General features: G+C 38.3%; 1 protein-coding gene across 2 annotated transcripts in view; it reads right to left on the bottom strand.

Annotated features, from left to right (window-relative positions):
• INPP4B (inositol polyphosphate-4-phosphatase type II B) overlaps positions 1–26,649 on the bottom strand; it is a 270,565-nt gene that overhangs the window by 210,528 nt on the left and 33,388 nt on the right. Inside the window, exon 2 of one of the 2 annotated variants that reach the window (XM_042829798.1) lies at positions 24,976–25,034. The exons of the other annotated variant lie outside the window; for it this stretch is intronic. Within the exon in view, the coding sequence (XP_042685732.1) occupies positions 24,976–24,987 (12 nt within the window). The 5' untranslated portion in view covers positions 24,988–25,034. The remainder of the gene's footprint in view (positions 1–24,975; positions 25,035–26,649) is intronic. 2 annotated transcript variants of the gene reach the window in all.

Raw genomic sequence — 26,649 nt, 5'->3', positions numbered from 1 at the left:
TCTTTCTATTCCTCAGTCTGTAAAGCAGAGAGCTGGTAGCATCTTCCTGACCTGAACTCCACAGAAATATAAACACTGCTATCTAACGTGGTACAGAGGGCTGGTGGAGGCAGAGCCCCGACCCTTGACACAGATCACCCCTTTACTACCCAGTGTGTTCCCCTCAGTTACCTGAAGGAGGAATGGCTGACACATATCTGGTGGCTGTTCACTTCAGGACAAGCAAGCTTTCTAACTAGAAAGATTTTCCTCGGCACAAACGCGACACACTGCTGTAGTCCTTAAGCTGTAACTCTCATGTGCTCTCTCAGTGAGCACAATAAGGAATGCATATTATTTCAACACATAAATAATTACTGCAGCAGTACTCACCTCTGTTATTCAGCGTGACTCAAAAGCATTGAGATGCTTTGTTTAAACAAGTACTTCAGACAGTTTATAGAGGAAAATGCTGAAATATTTTTTGATGTACTGGAAACGCACACTCTGCAGCATATATTTCATTTCAAAATTTCAGGCAACTTCCAGAGAAGCGGCAGGATAACTACTAAGATTAAAGCAATTAACTTTGCAAGTAGATCAGCAGGGGATACCAAGAAACATGACTAACTATAAATGCCAAAGAATATATTAAAAAAAAAAAAAAATCAGTTCTTTGACCTCAGTCATTTATTAAAAACAAGAAAAAGATTTAAAAACGGTCTCTATGCAGCACTTAGGATTACCACCAGAAGCCACAGCAGAAGAACACAATTCCATATTCCAAAATGCCCTGAGAACATGATTAACTGTACAGCACTTCCAGGAACGTGCAGACTTGAAAATATCATATTGTAGCACAGAAAAGCTTGAAGCTTAAGTTTAACATCTTTGACCTTAATCAGATGATTTTAGGCTATTTATGGACTTGGAACACAGAAAAGCAGTGAATTACTTTTTAGTAACTGTTTTTCAAAACATGAGAATATTGCCCGCCATAGGATAAGATACATGCTAGGTTTGCATGCTTTGCAGCTTCCCCTTGAGATTAAATGCTACTTTCTATTGCTCCAATTTAAAACACATAAATGAGCAACTCTGAGGCACTTCTTGCATACATCAAGGGAGAACAGTAACACCACTATGCTACAGATAGTGAGCCATGTATTGTTCTCCTATAGCAATATCACTTACTCACAGTCATTTGAGAAACATGTATGTTTGGTTAGGGATGCCCTCTCAAGGTATCCAGTTCTATGTCCTTCCTATCACTCGCTGCCTAAGTGGCATACACACACACACACCCATATACGAAAAACAGAAATATCTGACTGAAAAAAAGCAAGACACTGAAACGTCACATTATTTTTGCAGGCAACCACTTCACACATAAAGGGAAAGCAGCCTGTTTTACGCTTGTAAAACCTCCTGCACTAGCTGATCTAGGCAAAATAACTTCAAATCACTTAGAGACAACATGATCATTGTCTCTCTAATGTAATCAGCATGCTGCCTACAGCACAAATGTATCGTGCTACTTGCAGCGGAACCCAACCCAGAGTAGTATATACCCAAGTCAGCTTCTGAATTTAAAAGAAAGAGCCCTCTAAAGTCAACGACTAGTTTTCATAGGAAAAAACACAGATTTTGTTTGTTTGGGTTTTTTTTTTTGTTTTTTTTTTTTTTTTTTTTTTAAGGTTACTGGGATGTGTGGAACTGATCTCTCCATTTACAAAATCCAGTTAATGAACAGACTAAACCTACATTCACTTGAGTACAGCATGAAGTACAAGACGTTAAGTTGGTTTCATTAGATATCTAGTTATTTTTCAGGTCTTGAATTTCTTGACCCTGCTTATTTGCAGATGATGACGTACAAACCCTCTGCACAACAACAACCTACAAACAAGGTATGTTTAGAATGACTACTTGGGGCTCTAAGTTAGCAGACACAGAAAACAGAGAGCAGAATAGAAGCTATGCTAAACTGTAAGGACAGTTTGACTGGCTCATGAGTCTAAGGATATTGCTTATAATACTAAAACTACCTTTACTGCCCTGCTTCTTCTGTACAAAACGTATGCCTACCAAATCCTGGGCGTTCAAAAAGTCCAAGCAAATGACAAATGCTACCATCAGTCCCCACTTTCACAGATAATATTATTTTGTCCTTTCTCTTGAGCAACTATTTGAAACATGTATAAATGACAAGTTTCAACTAAGAGAGATGGGGAATTTGTCTACAGATTAGTAAACAAAAAGAGAGAGAGCTGACAGTTCCTCATCAGGTTATGAAGACCTGACATGTTACTGTTACAGCATCTGTGACCTTTGCCTGCTATTTCAGAGGCTCATGTGGCATTAACAGACTTAGATCTGCTGGCTGAAGTCAAACTGACCTAATTTAAAAACAGCTAAGGTTCAATTGTCTTTTTGTCTCTATGACCCTTTTTGAGCTTTTAAGCTTTTGCACAGTGGTGCTTGAAACAACACAATAGAGCATCATTCTACCTCTGCTAAGTCTAGAAAACAACCAAATGACAAACAAAATTAACAGAGCATAAGGTATTAGAAAATTGTTAGAATCCATGACTATTTACACAGAACTGTTTGTTTAAACTATTGTTATTAGAAACAGTGTCATCTGAATGAGCAAGTAATTTTCACCTGGAATAGCAGCTGACCTTCAAGAACAAACAAACCTGTCATAACAACGTATTTGTACTAAACCTGATGTTTCACAGCAACTGTACCAACTACTGCTAACAATGCAGCAGTCATCCTTTTGCTTGAAATTTCCACCATTATTTTTCCATACAGAATATTCTAAGTTGGTGAACTGCACCTTAATGATCAAAAATGGCTCATTTGGCTTTATTTAACACTGACATGCAACAAACATCTAAGTGGACAGATGAGAGTATGATTTTCGCTCATACTTCCCACGGCCAGTTCCCAAATCACTTTCATCAAGTTCAGCAACAGAAAACTGAAATTAGTTTAAACAGTTTGAAGATAGACTTCCAAATAATTAATGAAATTTATTGCCAACTATCCCATATTATGAACAACAAATGTTTTTGCCTTAGATGAATCAAAGTCAAAACAGTATTTTATAAATTCCCTGCAGCAAACAAAATGGGAAATTGGGTTACAAATGCATGCAAGAGCATTTTCCCATTCATTGAGCTTGTACACAATTTCTTTGATCAGAATTTCCAAAAAGTGCTTTTTTGTTTTTGTCCTGGAGTTACTGTTGCAACAAACCGCTTGGCAGTAGAAGTTTTGATGATTATCTTTCTAGCTACAGGAGGCTACTTACATGCTGTCTACCACAGCCCAACATAAACAATATGCAATCCTAGAACCCCATAACTTCCTTTCTTTCCATTTATTCTATCTTATACATGTGTGCTCTTTAGAGCACAACAGCTCCTACGGCAGATAAATAGATTATTCCAATTGTTATCTCTGTGATTTCTTTACAAGGAGAGTGGTTAGGCCCTGGAATGGGCTGCCCACGGAGGTTGTGGATGCCCCGTCCTTGGACGTGTTCAAGGCCAGGCTGGACGGGGTCCTGGGCAACCTGATCTAAATGTGTATGTTTGGTAGCCCTGCTAGGCAGGGGGTTGGAACTACATGATCCTTGAGGTCCCTTCTAACCTGGGTGATTCTGTGATTAGTTTTCACTGGTTTGGAGGGGGTTGGTTTTTCTTAATTGTTGATTTTTTATTTGTTGGTTTTATTTCAGTGTTCTGGCTTGAATCCACATTGTAGGTGATTTGCATCGTACTACTTATAACATTCAGCTGAAGACTTATTTCCCTCACAGAGCACTGTAAGAGAACTAATGAAGACAAGAAAAACTACATTTCAGCAAATGTACAAACCCTGGAAAGAAAAAGTTACTGTCAGCATAATCTTTGAAAAACTGAAAGCATGGTGCTTTCACATAAGCATGTGTCTGGTGTTCCACGTGCTTCCCAGTTCAGGAAGAACAGCTTGAGTCTCCGGAGGGAGCCTGAAAGGGACTGCTGAGGCCAAGACCTTCTCCCATTCACCCTGCGCATGTTCAGCTAGGCTTTCCGTGGCCAAAGACTCAAGGGAAGGCCTCAAAGCAAATATCTTACTTCTCTCCAAATATCAATAGCCAAGCAACTCTCGCCCAGCACTGCCTGTCTTGGTCTGTTTATATCTTTCAGATGACATCTCTCAAGCTTTTAATTTTGGAACTAAATGAACAAGATGGGCAAGTCTAATGCGTGACTTTTTCCTCATTTGGAGAGCTAGGAGAAAAGACACACCACACTCTCTCTATAGCCTTCTATGATTTTCATCAAGCCGACAAAGATGTGAAATGATCATAACTCAGGACAAGCATAACACAGTAGCATTTACACTGAAGGAAGCTTTGGCATCCTTCATACTAGCACGCTCTAGTACTGAGCTCATTGCCAGTGATGTAGGAACTACATGCAGTGTATTTATATTCTTCCAGCAGTAAAATAAACTGCAGTAGTCTCACAACTGCAGCCCAAGTTATTTTCTATTACAGGTATTAAAAAATGCTCCTCTTCAGAGGTGAAAAATCGATTGGCATTTTAAGGCAGGCTACTGATTTAGCCAGTTTACTGAAAAATAATTAGGCTCAAAAGGTTAAATGGATGTTAAATCAGTAAATGGAAAAGCAATGGCAGTTTATTAACTGAACCATTTAAATGTTTTGTATTCTTTTAACGTCATAAGCAACCTACTTGAAGTATTACTCACAAAGTAAATAATTACCCTGTGGCAAAGACTTAGTTCATTAAATTAGCTGCCACTCTGTCTTGATTAATAGTTAAGGATGATTACTATGAAATACAATACTAAGAGTCACAAACCACGTCAAGTTTAATGGCTGCTAAAAAAACAAAAAGATGTCCAGTAACATAGCAGTTACGTAAGATATGTAACAGGGATTACATAAAAGGTAAGAATGAAGTCAGTGTGAAAAGAGAACTTGGCTTATCCAGAAAAGGATGCTATGACAGAAGGAAAAAATTGAGAAGATGCACAAAATAAGACAACAAGAACAAAGAGCTACAGGGGAAATCAAAACTAAGAGGCCGATGTAGAATTGGGGATTTCACACAACTTGAAGAAATAATAGCTTTACAGAGAGAGAGTCAGAGAGGTAGATTATAAAAGTTGAAGAGAGCAAAAACACACCTAAACAGAACTATGTCAAAACCAAGGTAAGCACAAAGATTAAATGATCAACAATTAGATAATATCACAGCAAGCATTTGATGAAAATGAAGACAAAAAGCCTAAGTAAGTAGCTATACCAGGGTATAAAAATAAAGCTTGAGGTGTCCAGGAAACAAGTGATCCTGCACCTGAATGCGGGACCCCTTCAGTCCTACAGTGCGTGTACTGCCAAGTGATAGCCCTGTAAAGTGAACATACACTTCCAAGTTCACTTGTGCTTAAGAAGGAGCCACCTGAATGAATGCTACAAATACAGTGAAGCATTTATTGCAGCTGCCATTCCACTGAAGGTCTGACAACCAAATTTTGGACTACAGGATTTAACCAGCACTGAAAGTACAACCCATTCATCAAACCAGACCTAACTCGCTGCGTTATTTCCTTAGGAAACATAGACTGACCCCTGAGAGAAGTCAGTATCAAGACAGAGGAGGCTCCCTCACTCAGCTCTGCTTTTTGGTCAGCAAAGCACAGAAAAAGTAAAATATGATACACTGCTGACACCAAGTAACTAAATTAAACCAGTTGGTTTTCCTTTCATATGGAAATTCAACTCACGAAGTGAAATGGACTGTACTGCAAAGCTTTCATCTTCAACCAGAAAGCAAGCGATCAGGTGCACAATAACTGAGTGGTGGATGAATCTTAAGACTCCCCAGACTATTCCTGCACGTCATCCATTTTGGTTTTGCTGAGAGACATTAAGACTGATCTCCAACACAAAATCTAATGTTTAAAAACAGCCAAAAGCACACGCTGTGGTCATCAGTATCAACATGAGGCAATGTTATTTTTGGCACCGTAAAACATTACAAATGAAGTTCAAGGGCTATGTTTGCTGAGCTTGGCTCCCATTCAGTCTTGTATTTTGAAGGACTATCACTAACATTATTCTTTTTTGAAATTTTTTAAGAAAAAAAACCTTAATTGACATTGACTGCAAGATCAGGATATTATGCTTTTGGAGAGCTCTGCTTAAATGTAAATGGTTGTTTAATGGAAAGTTGCAGAGTTCTAAAACTGGGATAAGTGGGAGTTAGTTTAATCTATATTAACTTCTAATAAATATCTAATATGCTCTTTTGGGTAATGAAGGTTATCAAAAGAGTTGTTATTACAGAAATCCAAAAAGTACACGTTCTTTAAAAAAAAAAAATTTGTTTTTTCCTGGTTTTTGTTATTGCTATTTTGTTTGTGAAGTTAAGGCCTTTCTGAATTATACCAAAAGCCACCCCCGAAAGATATTCAATTACTGTAGAAAAATTCCCTGTTTGGCTTATGGACTTCTGCATCTTACTTTATCTATTCTCTGTATGTGTTTTTACCAATTATGGCGAAGTACCACTCCTGGACAGCATTTACAGGCCTCCTGACTACTAGAGTAATAAAAATCTTAGATTATTGAATTGAAGGGATATTCCACTCTTTATTCTTGCTGAGAGCCTGAAGAAGCTCAAGAAACTTCAGTGAGGTTTCTGTTCTCCAGCTGCAGAACACACTGCAGTTCTGTCGTAGGGGACTCAAAATAACCTAACTGCCACACTTTGAAGAAAAACGGTCAATTCCCATGACGAGCTAATACTTGACAAACTCCACTCCAAATACAACAGTCGAGGTAAGACAGCCTCTATCACAACTGAGAAATAGAGTAAGAAAGAAGCAAATCATTCTTATTCCACACCCTCATCACTTGCTTCTCTTCCAATCCCTCATCTGTACAAGATCTGGCAGAGTCAAATTCTTCCGTTCAAGGCTTCACAGTAAGGGAGAAGCAGATAACAGTTAAGGAGACCTGCCTCCAGACCTTTGCATCCAGAGGCATCAGCAAGATGAAGTACCTGAGGGCATTGCATCGCAATCAAGTAGGATGGCTGCACATTAGAATCATAAATACGAGCTAGGACTAATACAGGGAGAGGAACGGAGAAAATGTAGAGAAGGAAGACTTGCTTATTAACACATTTTAATTTGTTTGAAACAAAGCAAATACTTAAATCCAGATTTACTTCAGAGCAATTTCAGGCAATTCAGGGCCATTTGTCTCAGACAGAATTACAGAATAATCCTACCTGGTAAAAAATTTAAATGCCCTTAGACTCTATTATAACATTTTCTGGAAATTCTCATCAAGGAAATGCGAACTGTCTGACATTCAATTGATGAAGCAGGCACTCAGGGCTTGGCAACAGCTAGCTAAAATCAAGCGTTCATTATTACCAATTTCTTTTTTAACACTAGTAACTGAGTCCCATCTCACACTGCTTAGCAGGTGCAAGAAGACATCACTCGAGTATGTCTTGGCCATCCAGTTTCTAACGCACATTTGCACACGACTGTGCACTAAGATGGGCCCCAGACCACTCAGTTCCTATATTGCTATGCATAAAACATTAAAATTTGTTAGAAAGCTGTTTACTTACATCCCCTTCTAGAAGGAGTAACGTGCTCAGCTACACTTCAGCAGAGCTGACCAGAATTAAGGTTTTGTTACCATCTGCCAATCGGAAGAGAAACAGAAGCCCTCATGAACACAGTTTGGCAAATTCTGGCTGCTACCCACAGCTTCCCACAAATGGCAAGGGGCACAACCGAAGGCGAGCCAGACCTACAGCCTTCCGGTCTCACTGACCAGCACAGGCCATCATGGGAAATGAAGCGTTAAGGAGCAAAACATTTTCTCCTGTTACTGGTTACATGCATACTCCAGTTCCATGAAGGACTTCATTCTCTAAATAAATAAATAAATAAATAAGTAAAAAATCTGCCTTTCATATCTGTGTTTGCTTACTGCTTACTTGGAATAGAAAAATACTTGTTACTTCTCATCTGGGAAGAGAAAAAGCAGCAGCTCCGCTTCACTAATTTGCATTTATTTTATATAAATTGAAATAGAAAAGGTCAGTCACAACACAGAATGCCAGGGATATACTAAGGGAAGGAAAGGAATCCAAATGGAAACACCTGACTCTGAACATTTCTCAAGTTTAATTTACTTTAAACCACTGCCAAAATAAACATTTTTTCCCTTGACATTATTTTCTGATTCCCACTTAAGAGTGTCTTTTATAATTCTGAAAGGCATAACAGCAGACAATGGATCACAAAATTAAAACAGCTGCAGTTTCAAAGAGTCCATTTCCCTATTTTAACATGCTACAACTGTGTTTCTTAATAGGCAAGAACTGACTTCCTGCAACAGCCTCCAGTTCACTTGAGATAGGAAAATATATATCCCTTCTAAAGTACCAGATAGACTACTTATTTTGGAACTCCTTCATAACTAGAAAGGAGAAGGAGCCAGCAATGTCTAGAACAATACCAATTTATTAAGGTGATATTTCACACTGTTCCATATTTCACTACATCTCAAGAGAAAGCAAGCTCACTTAAAAAAAAAACAGGCCAAAATTGAAACAATGAGATGCATAAAGTATTTGATATAGTTTTTTAGTGTTTTTTTTTTGTTTGTTTGTTTGTTTGTTTGTTTTTTTTTTTTTTTTTAGCAACACAGCTCTAAAAAATTGCAGCCTCCTTAAACAGGTTCTTCTCATATTTTTAACAAGCGCAGTTTTAACACACTTTGAAAGGAGAAGGCAACAATTTGAAATTTCTACAGAAACCAAGAAGACAGAAGGAAGTCAAGTTTTGGGATACCTTACACTGTGAGAAGTCATCAATCACCGACTATTTTGAGTACTGGCAGATTATAGCATGCTTTTTTAAGGGCAGTCCAAGAAGTCAACCCTCATGACTGAGGTATGCATATTAACACCAGTAAAAACCTATTTGAGGCAAAGGAACTGCTTACTGACAAGCACTAAGTACGGAGGGAGGTAAAGAGACCTCAAGGGGAGAAACGCCAAATTCAGTACATAACTGATTTCCCTTCAGTGTCTTCTTTGACAAAGCAGGAGACAGTGACACAACTGACACGCTGATTGATGAAGCCATAAACCTATTATAGGATTTTGACAATCCTGATTCACAATGAGCACGGAGAGATTAAGTAATGACCAGAGAACAGCTACCAAAACATCACAGAATCATAAAATGGCTTGGGTAGAAAAGAACCATAATAATCATCAGGTTTCAAGCCCCTGCTACGTGCAGGGTCACTAACCACCAGACCAGGCTGCCCAGAGCTGCATCCAGCCTGGCCTTGGAAGCTTGGCTCATTGCAGCCTTGATCAGAATTTCTAGAATACAGAAGATCATTTCTGATGGTAACTTATTTTACCCTGCAATGTTTACACATGAATCACATTGCTTTATCCGTAGAGCCCAAGACCCCATTTTCAGGTTACTTTATCCTGCTCTACAGGAAGCACTGTTTAGAACGTACCGCTACATGTCTGTTCCAAGAATACAACTCAGATCTTCTCAACTTTGAGCATCAAACTCATAGACCAAGACCTTCTAAAAGTAACGTGGAGAATAAAAGTAATCAAAAACAGAGTAAGCAAAGCAATTATGAAATCAAGTAACAAATTAATTCCAGTTCTCTCATCCTTAATTAATCTGATGTGTACTAATTAGATTTTGCACTCCAAACCTCATTCTCATGAGAATTAAAGCTTCATTCAACAAAAAAAGCATTTATCTGTAGTATACTGTAGAGTAGGACTGGAAACATTCAAAATAGCTTGTATGTCTGTAAAGACAACTTAGACCCCATGTTATTTAAAAGTAACAGCTGGAATAACAAAACTAACAGCCAACCACTTATTGGAGAAAATATAATTGTTAATACTGGTTCAGAGAAATCCAACTTCTAGCATGAAACAAAGAATTTGAGGACATTCATCTCCCAATAGCTATTTAAGCTAGGTTTTGAAGAGGAAAAAAAGTAAACCAATGATAACGAAGCTAAAAGCCAAGCCTGTTTACAGATTTAGACAAAATATATTTGCATCTACTTTAGATACTGGGGTAAACAGGGGAGAGAAAACAGGATAATATGGATCTCTATGACTGAAAGTTTCCACTTTCTCCAAGCTGTTCTATAGAAAGAACATGGACACATTATTCAATAAGATGAGAACCCTAATCCTGCCAACTAGATAATTCGCAATGTCTCAGGTGTGAGCTTAAAACACCAGTATAAAAAATAAAAAAAAGAAAAGAAGCATACAAAATAATAAAACTATCAGTAAGGAAAGAAGTGACGAGCCAGTGGACCAGAATCAGAACGGCTGAAATTACAGTGCACCTCCAGAGCATAAACAAAGTCTGGCTTTTGCTGTGCCCCGAAAGCTTTTCCGAATTCAAAAAGCAGCCAAGCTGTATGAGCTGTGGAACACCAGTCCTCATCTTCCTGAGTGATGCTATGCAATCCGTCTGAAGTTTACCTGGCAATAAGCATATGTAATAGTCTGAAGTCAACCAACAGGTTGGCATCTACCTGTATGACATCAAGGGAAATTTAAGCAAGATAAACACTGATCAGTCTTAGAGCAACGCTATTTTAACCCAAATTCAGATTAAGGTTTTGGATTCTTCCTTCTGCCATTTCTGGTACTGTTGGCTCATCAGTGTTATTAACCAAAAATAATTAAACAAAGTCCCCAATATATATACACACTAATAATGCATCAATGACTTTTTTCTGCAACTTCTCTCCATTAAGATGGAAAAAGAATTTATAATAGGAAAGAAACAATTACATTACCTACAGTAGATCTGAACAGTTGGCCAAAAAATATCAATTGATGACTTTCTGCAGAAGTCGAGGAACAGTAGCAATATCTCCAACTTGAATTTTAACTAAAATCTGTTATTAAGAGGTTTATAGGTGTGCAAAGTATACATAAATAAGCACCAAGGTGAAACCCACGATAGAAGTCTGTTAAAACAGTCAAGAGCAACACAAACTGTGCTGCCCAGCCTGGATCACTCCAAGAGCTCCAACTAGGGGATTGCCACCAAGTCAGAGCACAGCTAAGTAAGAAAACTTTACCACTTGGCTCAATGTACACTACAACACAGAGTCATGGCCAGTTAATGCAGTCTGACTTGTTGGTTGGAGGCGATGACCTGAATCTCTACAGATCCCGAGGCTGAAAAGCCTTCACCTTATTTCCACCTCTCCACAGTCCCCAGGACAAGTGGGAAGTGTTGCCGACAACTTTTGTTAGAGGCAAGAAGCACTTCTCCTCTAACATGCGAGGTTGAGAAATTCTCAACTTTGTAGCAAGAATTTTATTTTTGCACCTGTGACATTATTAAATTATGTCTGGTGACATTTTCAAGTCACTGGACTCTGTTCAATAATTTTAGATACACTACTTGTGGTTCACAGAAATGAAAAAAGCTTTGAAAGTTTTACTTATTATTAGCAAGTTAAGGTGAGAAGCTGCATTTCCTTACTGGTTTAAAATCTGCCAGATAAAATTTAGTATACTTATTTGTGTTTGTTTTCCTAAGAATAATCCTTTTCTTCTCTGAAGGGAATAGCTCAACAAAAGTAGTTTTTATTTCAGATCTAAGCAACACGTCAAACAAAAGCAAATAAAAAACGTATATTCCTTCTCCCCAGGCCACAGAACGAATAAATTTTCTAGCAGAGGCTATCAAGCTTCATTGCAAAGGTCAAACTTCAGTGGTATTTAAAGCCTCTGATGATTATTAATAGCCTATGACTTATCCCATGGTGCCTTCTCCATGATGTACTGTGCCTGTCACAGCAAGAGCACAGAGCACCTGCACCCAAATAGTGCTCAGGTGAGCTCTTGGAAGCTGAAGACCTAAGCTGCCACCAAGCCCTTAGCTGCATTTCCACTACACAACTCAGAAAGATGCCTAAGGGTTGCAGCCTGGACAGAAGGTCACAGGATTCGAACGTCACAAGTTTAATTATCATGCAGCTTCCTTAACATGGGATTATTTAACATATCAAATCACTCCTTAAAGTTTAGCATTAACTTAAGTAAAACCACAGCTTTTTTTTCTTTCAATTCACACCTTTTTGTTTAGGCCAGACCAAGACCTCAGATTTAATTATGTTTGTTCCAGCGGTAATTAGTTTACCACAAAGTCTGTTTGCAAATGCAGTTCTCAAACTGAAAAATACCTCAACAGTATTTTCACTTACAGAATGAAGATTGTTTTCTCATCTGCAAGTTAACAGATAACCAGCACCAGAAGGCCTCAGATCCAGCCTTTTTAATGCAACTGCACTGTGACAAACACTGACTGCAAAGAGAGATTCCAAGACAAGACACAGCAAGTACCAATCCCTTAAGGCCATACAAATAATACATGAGTCTTAGAAGTGTTCAGAGAGATCTGCAGGACCAATCGATATTTTCAAGGCAGACTTTGTCTCCATCTATTACTGCACACTGGATAAAAAAAAAAAGGCTAGTAGAAAATGCTTCACGAACACAGAGGTGCTCCTGTAAGCCTGATACAAGTTCTCATGTTTATTCAGAGAAACGCACAGAAGTCTGAAATATTCCAACTGATTATTTGGCTTCCAGTAGTAGCCACATGTCCAGCATTTCAGACATGGCTCATAGCTCCTTAAAGCCTGTTTAACATTTCCCAAAAGAAAGGAAGACTAAGCTGATGAATCTAAAAGACAAAGCATAAACACAGAAAGACTTCTACCATCCTAATGCTTCCTTCACTGCTTTTTAATCCCTCCTTCAGTCATTTTCACTTAAAAAAAAAAAAAAAAAAATCAGAACTGAACTTGGTAATAAGCTTTGGAATTGATATGGAAAAGCCATATATTGTTATTAAAATCAAGTTGAGCAGAGTAAAATCTATCAAAGCATTAATAAAATGCAGCCCAAGTAGCAAGCAACTGATAAAAAGGTCTTGCTCCTTACGCTAAGTCTAATTAGTAAAAGCCAATTGTACACTGCATTTATTTCTCTAAAATACCAAGCACATCCGCTTCTTACTGTAGTCTATAGTGCCCTTGGATCGCGTTGAAATTAATCCTCAAAATGTCCCATTAGCATTTAAGGTTGTACATTTAACCTTCCTGTGCATCTGGAAGACAACCATAAATAGTAGGTCACCTAAAAACAGTTCCGCCTACTCATTTTGAAACGACATGAGCATTGCTAGCTATTTCCAGAGAATGTTTTCATTTGCTTCACTTTTTTTAAAGGAACAAATAAACTGGTCTTCTTTCAACTTAAATTTCGTGGCACAACAAGCCATTATCGTCAAATATCTCCTGCAAAATAAGGAGACAGTGAACAGCTACAGATTCTTTGTAATTGCTGGTAAAACTGCCCAGAGCAGTAGCACTGCATCCCATAATCCTCACTCCAAGGAAATCAAATCAAGTCACCTGATATTGGTAGGAGATGGGCTTGTCATTCAGGTACCACTCTGTGGCAGTATCTGCAACGCAGTTAGCAGAAATAGAATCAATTGTCATCCTCTGAAGAAAAGATCCATTAGCACTAGTGTGTTATGCTTGATAAAAAGCAGGCATTGCCAGCAATGCTAAGGCTTATCTTTCCTCATGGGAATATTTCAGAATGTTCTTATATTTAGGAAAGCTTTTATAACCTTCTGCAATGGCGCACAGATATCCATTTTTTGCTTTATGAGCTTCCACATCTGTTTTACTCTTTACAATACTGTTCTAAGGAAAAGGTCATAGGAAAAGTCTACAAATACATCCAATATCAAGCAGGCTTTTCAAATAGTAAAGATGGTATGACATCTGAGAACTTGAAGAAGCCATGAACAAACAAAAGGCGCACGTGATTGAAGAAGTACATTAATAGATGTCCAGGAACAAGGTAACGTTTGCTGAAGCAGCAAAAGAGATTCAAACCTAAAACGGAAGGCAGACTTGCAGGATCTCACCAGCTTCATCCACCAAATGAAGAAACACAAAATAAAGCTCAGTGCTGGCAAAACTGCACACAGTTTGATTATCTAAAACCACTTTCATAAGGTTAGACTTTATATTAGCTACTGTCACTCAAGCAATAAGTAAAAAAAGAAAGAATTAACATTTGCATTTAGTAAATACACCGAAGGAGATCCTTTAACGCTTCTAGAAGCATGGCTATTCTTTCAGCAGACCTCCTCTTTCCCTCCCCGCTGTACCATCTTCTCAGAAGACCTTTTGAATGCGGTGCGACCTGGATCTTGACCTCTCCACATTCATCCTCATGCTGATACCAAGACAAATGGCCTCACCCCCACTGAAGTGGCATCCCCAGAACTGTGGCAGCTGGGTTACAGAAGAGTAAGATGATCCCCTTGCCTGAACAGGTTTTCAGCAGCCATAGCACATGCTCTTAACTCAGTCCAGCTCAGAAGGGTAGATGAGCATAGATCAGGCTGCTCTTAAACTAGAGAACCACTGAAGTTGCAAGAACTTAAAAAAAAGTTTTGGGTCACCTGGGATGCTATTTTAAGATCAGCACCTTGGCATCGTGGTGGATAGATATTCATACAGCTCTCTTTTCCCTTCTGCTAAATACAAACTTCACTAATGATTACATGATTCAGCAAGCACTGATGAGCTTGAAGTTCACGTCTGACAGTATAAGGGCATCTACTAGCTAGTTCCTTGGGCTGGCTGGTATCAATCGCAAGATGACTCAAGCACATCTGGCTTCACTTCTCTCTTAATCTTGCTCAAAGTCTAAACTGAGGTTAATCAGCAGCTTCAAAATTCTGTTTTAAAACAAAAATAAAAGCAACTTTTGCCTTCAGCACATTAGTTAAGTAGAGTGCATTTTCTTAGAATTAGTTAACTTCAGTGGAGGATGTTCACTTAGCTGGTAAGCTAACTCTTGTTTCAAGAGGTTGCTGCTGCCATCTATTGACATCTTATCAACCAAGTACACACTAACTTAAGCAGTAGTTACATTCTAAAACTGACACAAACTAATTCAACGGAAAAGTGCATCATGCACAAACCGGCAGCCAGGCTGTGGTATACGTTCCACAAAATCTAGAATCGTGAACAACATTCCCTACCAGGAACAGGCACCTCTCAGTGAAGGACTGGTTTAGCAACAGGTATCATCTAGTTCTTGGTTTGCAGACTTACTGAACAGAAGCCATTCAATCCGTTGTTTTGGGATGTGCTTTCTTCTTTGCAATTCCAAGAAGAAGGGGGAGGGGTTGCTGTTCATTTGACTACCTGTCATCCAACACTGAAGTTAGTTCAAAGATCAATATTCAACTTCACAAAATTTTCCTCTTAGAAGTACCTCAGTTCTGATGAACGTAGACATGCAATAATCAAGTACTGCCACTGATGTTGTTTTATCTTCCTACCAGCACTTAAACTTCAACCTGTTAAGTGAAACAGAGTCAAGCAGCAGTATTTATATTCAATACCAATAACAGCAGGAGAACATGCAATTCACTAAACAAAACAAAAACACATTCCTAATTGACTTCAGTGTGGACACATGCACTACGAGTTGTCATTTAGTGATTAGTGCATTAAGCCAATCCACTGATATTACTTCTCTTTTTTCTTTCCCTAAGTTTCTTTCATGTGGTAGTAACTACAAACTATTTTCGCTGCAACACCTACTCAGAGACTGCTCGATATCGTGCACTCACATTTCCAGTACCGTACTTATCAGGTTTCCCCTACCAAAACCGGACAGCATTTAGGAGTCTTTTTTTAACAACTGTAGCTTGCATTATGACAATTGTCATCCACGTTGCACAAGACAGCTATCAAAAGCTGATCCTGCCAACTTACTTGAGAAGCAGAGACCTACTCAGTCCCAGGCAGCCCAACATTAGCAAGCCCCATGCTTCAGTAACTATGACATGGTTCACCACGGCATCGGATACAGCAAGAATCAATGAACCAAGATGGAACTGCAGAAGGATACACTACAGTCTTATTTAATATTTATCTACAGAATTCTATGTTCTAAATAAGACGGTGTTTCATTACTGCCAGTTATGCCATTCTGACACATGAAATTCCATATATTGTTTGATTGGAACATACCAATTGCTACAGAAATTATAGAGAACACAATCTTTTGAAAAATAATTTAGGTTATTTTATTACATAGCACTCACAGATCTAGTGATTTCCTCATATTAAATGATTACATATCACTGGAGCCTTTACAAATGCAGATCCAGGACCTCTGTGTTCTCTAGTAGTATCTACTGTACAGATATAGACAAGTTCAAAAAGTTAAGAAAGGTAGCTAGGGACAATATAAAAAAATCACAGACATACAAGTCAACATCATATTACACAAGCAGCAATGAGTGTCAGAAATGTTAAAGAGTGACACAAATCTTTTAAGAGTGCATCCGGAGGAGGGCCACAAAAAAGGCTCAAGGGATGGAACACCTCCCCTTCTAAGACATGCTGAAAGCTGGGGCTGTCCGGCAGGAAGAAGAGAAGGCTCCAAGGAGTCCTGATACCAGCCTCTCACAGCATCTAAAGGGGGTGCTAGAAGAAGGAAGGGGACAGACTCTCCAGCCATGTCTTTTGTGATCGGATGAGAAGTGGTTTCAAACTAACACAGGACAGGCTTAGATTAGTTCTAAGGAAAACCTTTTCTTAAATTAACTGTAGTGAAGCACAGGAACAGGACGCTTAGGGAGGTAGGAGACAACCCATCCTGGGAGACATTCAAGGCCAGCCTCAACAGAACTCTGAGCAGCCAGATATCTAGCTGTAGATATCCCTATTCGCTCTAGGGGAGTTGGACTAGATGACCTTTAAAGGTCCCTTCCGACTCAAAAAATGTTATGATTCCATAGAAAGATGGCACGACTACTATCAATTTCCTGTAAATATCACAGCAAAGATTCCTGAAGACAGAGCATTGAAGGTAGTAAATTACTCCTTTTACTAAGTGCCTCGTTTTAGCATTTCCTTGATTTCAAAGGCTTATAGGAGAGGGCATAGTATAAGCTGGACAGCTGAGATTTCATCTTAAAAAGGAGAACAGCTAAGGTATTGGAGACTAAGAACAATCTTGACGTTTAATAGAAAAGCATAACGCAAGACTGAGCCTCAAAGGAAAGACTACTAAAACAATCCCAGTAAAGTTATTTTTGCTAGAGTTTTAACTGGTATGACCAAATGTTATCTTTCGAAAGATTAGAAGGAACTTACTGAAAGGAACTGAAAGCACAGAGCACAATGAACTCAGTTAAGAGTTTCAGGTAACAGAGAGATAGAAAGATTCTGCTCCACCTTCATAAGAACCTGGAAAATACAGACAAGCAAAATGGGAATACTTAGAAACATCCCTACTGAAAATGATGCTGAAGTCAACGGCACAAATAGCAGGAAGGGAAGTAATCTTTGCTTCAGCCATCAAAAGCAATGAGAGGAAGAACTTGACAGAAAAGATTAAGCAGCTGTTTGATTCACAATGAAATTGAATTCATGGCTAAATGCACAGGAAGAGCTCGCTGAAAGGCAAGATGAAAGCACAGTCTGGGCAAACTGGCACTGAAGCAGATCCATATGCAATTTAGGACTTCAGAATATACAATTTTAAGTCCATATCCTTCAACTCTGGATATAGCAACCCACAAATTCCCAAAGCAACTGAAGTTAAAAAGCAGTTGAGAACAACCAAGAAAAAGTGAAGTGCCAGAAATTAAATAGTGAGCTAGAATTAGAAGTTGCAGAAAGGTGCAAGATTCACCTCTTGCTCAGGTAAGGCCATTTAATGTAGTCAAGTACAACATCAGATGCTGAGATGGAACCCACAGTAGGTGCCACCATAAACACTGTGATAACAAACGTCAGGTACTAAAGAGAGTAACGGATGAGTCAAGGACTCATAGGCACAATAGGCACAAGTCAGGGAGGATTTGAGCACACTTACTTACATGAAAGACATAGAGGAAAAACGAGATTAAAGAGTAAGTTAAACATGAAATGAAAATAGGCCAAAGAAAATCTAGAAAAAGAACGGATTTATCAAAATAGGCATGGGTGAGAAAGGTCTACCTCTCACCATAGGGAAGGGAGGGCTTTACTACCCAGGCATTAAGTCTACAGTATCTGGAGGCAGAAAGGAGAGGCAGTAAGATGAGGGAATCAAGGCTAAAAAGACACTTAGGCTTGCCGGCATCTTATTAATCTGGGAGGGCAGGGTAAGGAAAGCCTTAAAACATTTAATAAAAATAGCAGTAAATAATTCTTCTCATAACTCACTGGTTATAAATTGCACTTTTGGAAAGAAGAGCGCAACAACAGCCAGCACATATACCCAAGTAGCACTGCACAGCCTCTCAGTAATAAAGCTCAGTGAGCCCTTGCTATCTGAGGAGACCTGAAGTTCAGACGCTACTGGGATGCAGTGCTCTGCAGGAGAGCTAACACACGTCTGGACTAGGACTACAACAGCTTCAGAGCAACAGCTACTGAGAAAATCACAAGTTATGCTTGTCTCTTTCCTGTTCTGCCTTAGTTCTTCCAGACAACTTCGTGATCCCTACATTTTCTCTTCACGAGCAACATGAAGACAGCAGATGCCTCCCTCCAGACACTACAGTGCTATTATCTACATCATGCTCCACGATGTTTTAAGTGGCAACAAGGGCATCACAACTGTCACCATTTATACTAAAAGGTTAGTTTACAGCATTCAACTAGCATGAATTCTCTGCATAACATTTTTCTCATCCAATATGGCTAAAAGGCTTAAGAAGCCTTCAAAAAGCAAACATAGAGGAAATAAAATAAAAGCTGCTGTTCTAATTAATGTATACAAACTTTCTCAAGTGCCTTCACAGTATGACATCAGGGGCCACGCAAATGGTTATTTAAAAATACGCCCTACTCAAGTAAGGAACTTAAACCATGAAAACTCACTGCCCTACACACTACCTTCAATACCTTACTAAGAGAGCTTATTTTACTGACCTTACTACAGGTACACAGTATCTTACTAAGATAGAACATCAAAATTACATGGAAACATCCCTTCTCTCAACTGAACCATAATTTCAGTTCAAAACTGAACAATGCCTGCTTTTTAACTGCAGTAAATACGTGTTTTTATAAACATATAAAAGCATCATTGCAGTAGCATGGTGACAAACTACATCTCATTCAAGCGCAGGCAAAAGCGCACAGAAAGATGGGGCTGAAAACACTCTGGAAGACACAAAGACTTTTAAGCCACATACGGGGTGATGCAGCTTCCAGATTTATGACACAATTCTGCTATCTTCTATTCCTTAGACTAAATTGAAGACTTACCAGCACAACAATAGCATATTTAGCTGAAATTTACTGAAGGAATATTATGGACAAATTCACTCACCTGCTTCTAATTTTGCAGACGTTTCAAAACATGGCCATAACCAATATCATGCATGCCACAAAACACATCAGTAATCACATTCTATCTCAAAGCAAAGCTACACGGCACAGCAACACTGATAGTGGCTGCTCAGACCTTAACAAGTGATACAGAGCATGCACTTGGAAATTGAAACCACTGCTGAAAAATGGTTTGTAAGAATTACATCCTTAGCCAGAAGAGGCACTTATTTCAATATGCGCTAGAGAGATCACTGACTTACAGAACCTTAAACCACATAGAAATACATGCACATACCACTCCACAGTCCAACAAAACAGATAAGACTGCACAGCTTCAATGTAAATAATACAATCTCGCTGTATAATACTTTTTAAAAGATATCAAATGGGAAAGGAAAATACTGAAGCTTCATAGCTATACTGAAATGCTGGAAACACAGTTATTCCCTATCTGAACGCAGAAAAGATTCACTGATACTATCTCACACTTCCACAGCAGAACTTAGATATACTAAACCATGAAAAGTTCAGTAATATTTTCACAGCTGCATTACAGTACTGTTTACATCAGGAACTCCGAAGTATGTCATTATTTTATCGTTTCCATCCTGCACATAGTTCTCTGGTTATTGACTCATGATCCAACCTGCAAACTTACTTGGAAGCTTACCTGCCAATTGTTAATAATATGAGTTATGACAAAGGCTATAACAACATAATTTATGTTAAGCAAACACTGCAAGCAAGCTTGCCATTGTCAACAGCACAGCCATTTAGATTCACTCATTTTTGTCTGCCAAATCTTGAGGCTAACAACGCATTCAGTTCAAGTAAAGGCAACCCATCATAAGATCACTCTCGAAACATTCAGCACTGTTTAATGCTTTCAGACATAATACCGTGTTCCGATAGACACCTGTCAAGTTCAATCTGCCATTTCTGCAGTATAAATCATGGGTTAGGAAACAAGCATACAGATCCACCAACATAAACACCTTGCAGTAGCAAACTTGTATGACATCTTTCATGTCAGAGAAAAAAAAACTGTTTGTAATTATATACATCAAGTATGATAAAAGCCAATTTTAATTACTTCCAGCACTCTTAACACCTCCTATTCTAAATTTGGTCCTCCATATCATTAAGCTTCTTTCCATCCACATGACTTTTTTCTTGAATTTATACAACCAAAGTCTTCAAACTCAAACATTCCCACAAAAAATGTCTGAGATATTATAAAAGTAGCATGACTTAATTGAGCCAGTAACAGACAAACAGAACTAGCAGACTGGAATGGTTACTTCCCCACTATCTCAACTTGGAACTAATGACAGATTTACACAATGGACATAAATGACTTCCCTGGAAAATCCACTAGAGTACCGATCAAAAAACACTTCTACGTTCCTAAATATATATTTAAAAATAAGTAGCAATGTCAAAATGTTTATGTGCTGTAACAAAATGGACCCTCTGGAGCTATCACTGAGAAGCAAAACCATAATTGCACTTTTTAGTGCATATTTTTATGTGTAGATTGCTAAGTAATTTAGAAATCCAGCTAAGTGTAAGCACTCCAATTGGGAATATCAATATATGGGAAACTGAAACAGAACATGGTTTAGGTAGGCTTTTTTCTTCATCTCCATAGCAATTGCTCCAAATTCATGCCTATTTAGCAAGTAGTTTGTCTTTTTATTGTTAATGGTTTGGGGGCGGGGGGTTTGGGGGTGGTGGTTGGGCACTGAACTGGACAGAAACGATGGAGAGAAGTTATAATATCTGTTTGCTTCTTCCTTAAGAAAAAAACCCGAAACTACCCTGAAGGACCTATTACCACAGAAGAGCAAGGAAATAGCATGCACAACAGTAAGATAAAAATAGCAGTGTTCTTGAAAACATATGTACTAAAAATTCTTATAAATTCTCATCTCCAATTAAAAACATTAACTGTTTTCTACTTAATACTTCAGTCCTCAAAGAGGCTTGAAACCCTCCTCATCAAAAAGATGCATATAAAACCACAGTATTTATTACACACATAAAAAACTACTACCCAGCAACCTCCCTTCCTTTTTCCTGCTTACAGGACATCTGGCACAAAGTCCCTCCCAGGCTGGGACTGTCTAAAATACAAATCCATAGCTAAATAGCTATAACTAAAACCACAGCACAGACTTTCAATGAGGCACATAAGCCATACTGCTTTCTAGTTCTGACTCGCAGCTGATTTGAAAACCTGAAACCACACATTTCTCAGGAATTTGGATTAAGATCTGTACAAACTGCTTCAAGATCAACGTAACGCCAAACCTCCATCAGAAAATACCACACGAAAGGCTGTGCAGCTCAGTCGCACTGCCCACTGCAGCTTTATGGAGCACAACTACTGCCTTCATGTAATGTGTCTGAGTTAGGGAGGACAGAACTGCAAGCACTTGTCTCTTCCTGCGAAGTACACAGAAAACCACCACGTGCAAACTCAGTTTTAGGACTTCACACAGAAAGCTATTAGGAACATACAGGTCTCACACGACATCCGGGGTGGATTGATTTTGACCAGCTCTCCAATGCCCACCCAGTTAACTTTCTCACTCCCTCTCCTAAGAACTAAGAAAAGAAAATGCAATTGAACAGCTTGTGGGTCAAGATAAAAGTAAGGAAATAACTTGCCAGTTACCTTCACATTCAAAACAAACTCAACTTAGGAAAATTTAGTTTATTGCCGTTTACAAGAGAAGGTGAGAGACAAGACTAAAACCCTTTACCTCAATCCCCATTTCCCTACGCTCAGCTTTACCGCTTCAATCCCTGCACCTCTACCTTGTAAGTTGCACAAAGAGAAATAGAAAGGAATTGTGGACGGTACATAACAGTTCTGCTATGGACTCTTCCTCATTGTCTTCTCCTGATCAGTTAATTCCTTGAGCACAGGTCCTCTCCGTAACAAGTGCACTGCATAATCCCTGCATTTCTCCTACTTATCACTGCTGATGCCCCACCATTATCATAACCTTGCCACCTACACTCAAGTCAGTATTGTACGAATAATAAATAAATAAAGCCAACAACCAGAACCCTAAGTCTACAGCAAAGTCCTAAGGACTACGTTTCATCACCGCTACATGCTGAACCCTGGCTCAGGTCTACTTCTTAGCCCACTCCCAGTCTAAATAACTAATTACTTTGCTAGTCAAAGGCAAATAAATATCCTTAACATACCTAATAGGTTTTTCTATGACATTGAAATATGATAAAGTGAAAGAATAAACAACATCTTTTTTTCCCCTGAACTGAAAATGTACTACCATGCTACTAAAGATTTACAGCACCCAGAAGTCAGAGGCATCCTTTGCAATTTTACAGTGCATATTTTTTATACGAGTAGTATAATTTATGTACATTTGATCTAGAATGAAAGTCTGTCCTTAAACTGTAAGCATTTGTGCATGCAGGCACGCACGTGCCTCTGACAGCAAATAATGAACAGCAACAAATCAGTCTTAACCTCACAACAGTCACTTATGAAATTAGCTGTTCAGCATTCAGAAGAGCTTCCAAAACATTTACTTTCCTTCCACGCCAAGCTTTAAGAAACCAAGTCAGGTTCCAGTAACAAAAGTACGAGCACAGTTTCAGCAGCACTCTTCTGAACACATTTTTTCATACGCACTACATTTCCTGAATTCACAGAAGTTTCAGTCAATTATTAAAAAACACAAAGCTATCATCTACGCCTATTCATATGTTTAAATTTTATGACAAAGCTTATGATTTTCATCACTCAATTATTGTAATTGCTTATTAAACTGGACTAACTAAATGCCCAAAATTCAAATTATCATTTCATATGGCAAACACCTACATCAGACAGGAACCCCTTTTCTCTAGAATGTGATAAGAGATAAATAGGATACACACCAAACACACAGATTTCTCTAGTTTTATTTACTACGGCTATAAATTGCATTCCACTGAGTAGGAATACGAAATTTAACAGCAACCTGCCTTTGTAGAGCCAGCAATCATTTACAGCACCCTATAGCAAAAGCTTCTAAAAATGGCTATTTCATCAACTGCTAGAAAGTAAGCCCCCTAGCCAGTGCTACATCATTTAATTTGATTTATTTGAAGTCATTGGCCTTTAATCACTCAGTTACCTATGTACTGAGTCTAGAAAATTGTGACATTTTTAAACTGCGCACCCACCATATCTCCTCATACTTTGAGTAGATGGTCAATCATCCTGAAACTGTTTTACAAAATGCCAGAGGCTGCCATGAAATTCAAACACTTGAAGGAAAATGGCTAAGAAAGTGATCTAACTCAAAACCATCTGCTAAAAATAGTTTCTTGAAGACATATAGCAGAATAACAACACATTAAAGGATGTGACATAAGGCTATCACGGCCAGAGTTTTACTTTCGCTTACGTAAGACTTACATGTCCTTTCACCCCCCAAAGGAATGTAGCCATAAGATCACGAATCCAAAGAAACCAGTATCGCGTTGACTGCATATATACACAAATCCATCGCACACTCCTAAATAGTCCTTCGCAAGCCAATAGTCCTTTGAAATTATATACAGATAAACATGCAAGTTTAATAGTAAAATAAGTCATCATATCACATTGAAAATCTTTCAGACATGATGAACAATCTGTGAAACAGCACTATCATTTCTATTCAACTACTGGTCCATACGGTACAGAAATATCTTTAGAGCCAACTAGCAAGTATTTTACTGTCAACAAAAAGCATCCCAAGCTTGGCGCTATGCCCTCATTCTATTACTATTCAGGCAAGTACAGAAGCGGTGCTCATACCAGATAAAGAGTAAGAAAAAGAGCAATTCCACTCTTGGAGTTTATTCCTTCCAGAGGATAGGTGGCCTCAAGTCCTGCTCAATCCGAAATCAAATTAAGGCACTAAGCATCTGCTGCAAGACTTCCAATATGCATCAGGGTCAGACCCTCTTTTAAGAGGCCCTGCATTCTAGGCATAGAACTGTTCTTTATATCAAAGCAAAGTATTCGTGCATGAAAGAGGAGAGAACAAAAAAAAAAAAAAAAAAAAAAAAAAGAAAAACACTACACAGTAAATTTAGTTTAAAGAAAAAAAAAACAAAAATACTGAAAGAATACTAAAAATAATACTGGGGTCTCCAAATCCATCTCGAACATTAGTACTATACCTCAGTCAAGCACTGTAATATTCAGTATACTCAAAACAGAAATTCTAGATTTAAATCCGTGAGCAAAATCTGACCAGACTATTCATGATTCAGCTACGGAATGTTGATATCAGGAAAAACGTTAGCATTATAGAAGGCAAACAGTGCATGTTTCATCTCGACCTTTCTAAAAAAATTTTCTTTTTTCCCCTAAAAGCACAATGCCAGTAGCTATCACAGAAAAGGATGACTCAAGTTCACACAGATTCAACTAACACATGAATAAAAGCAGGAGAATGAATTACCTTATTTTTCATTACAAAGAGTAGATTTCCTTTCAGTCAGCACCACCCCTCTCTCATTTCTGTATGCAAAGAAGTAATAGATTAATAAAAACAACCTTCTGTCTTCACACATTAAAAGCTTCTTTAAGATGCATTAGTAATAAAGGTCAGAAAAGAAAACCATTAACAAGCAAAAGAAAGCCAGCTTCACTCAGCATCTGCCTATGTACAACATGCCGTTAAATGTCAAATAACTTCCCAGAAGGTTTCCTCTACTCTGCAGCTGAGAGAATTGGTGACTGCAGCAGACACTCCGCTGTATTTTCTGTTTCTCTGCTTCTTCCTCACATGGGAGCAGAAACAGACTCTTTAGCATGCTGCAGTATTCACTCCTATCATTTCAAAAGCTAAAATATAATCCTTTTTAAGACAAAAACATTAAGTATTCTACATGGATTATAATATGCTCATCTGCATTTGCAGTTTTCAGGAAATAGTGAGGAAATGAGACCCATCTATTCACAGTCACTTTACTGTTATTATTTTACTACGCTTAAAAAAGAAGCAACCGACCAATGAAAACAGCATTATATTTGCATTACACATAGCCCAACTTGTAAGAGAAGACAGTGTTTTAGAAATCTAGGGAGGATACAAAAAGCTTTCTTACTGAACTAGTCTTTGTTACTGCATCATGTTCCCTTACCAAGAAAGCACTTCCGTACCTATACGTATAGACAGCATCATGTATCTATCATAGACTAACATTTCACATACCAATGTCATTTCTTATCTTTCTTGAGGTTTGTGAAACACCGTGTATGCAGACAGCAGCCATACTTAATTGCTAGGGAGCTGTAAAAGCCCCAACATCATGGTTACCCCACAGCTGCCTCTATGGGATTTTTTTTTTTTTTTTTTTTACTTCCCCTCAATGCCGGTCCACCAGTAAAGACATATAGCATGAACAGAGGAAAACATTGTTAAAAACAGTTATCTTTTTTTCTTGATCATTTCAATACAGGTGTTTCAATAGAGAACATCTGAAAATCACAAGTCATAGCTACAGTCACTGTGACTTACAGTAACTGATAACAGTTACATGTCAAGTGTGGGGATTATTTCTGTGTTGCTGTTGCAGGGGGAGAATGATGATTTTTCATTATTCTTAATTATTTTTCCCCCTTGGTTTGGCTTATTTTGCTGGGTTTATTTTTGTTATTCTTTTGTTGATTTGTTTTTGGTTGTTTCTGGATCTTTCCATACCTACTAAAGGATAAGAAAAACATTTTGAAGTGCTGTAAATTGAAGCACATTCACCAACTAAAATCTAAGCAAAGTCACCAAAGCTGAGATGATGTTTACGAGCAAAAATTTGCCACTCTGCTTAGCCTATGTTTCACACTCAGAGCCCTGCATCAGCAGAAGGAATCTATTTCTAGTAAAAGGTATTTTTATATGCTTGAGAAGATCACTACCTCAAGCAGCACAAGTAGTAAATCTGAAGATTAGTCATATTTAATGACAAGCCTCTCAATGAAGATAATATACCATGGTCTAAATGCTTTTCTGTCAAGAGGACATAGCCTCATCGCTGTGAACCAGAAGCCTTTATTTAAGCATGAGGAACATTCCATGCATGCATAGCTTTTGAAATTTTTTCTTAAAAAAAAAAAAAAAAAAAAAAAAAAAAAA

The sequence above is a fragment of the Centrocercus urophasianus genome, unplaced genomic scaffold, assembly GCF_019232065.1.
Source record: "Centrocercus urophasianus isolate 14NV4802_14NV808 unplaced genomic scaffold, USGS_Curo_1.0 seq_32, whole genome shotgun sequence".
Taxonomy (NCBI): Eukaryota; Metazoa; Chordata; class Aves; order Galliformes; family Phasianidae; genus Centrocercus; species Centrocercus urophasianus.
The sequence above is the reverse complement of the archived record's forward strand: the minus strand, read 5'-3'. Positions and strand labels throughout refer to the sequence as shown.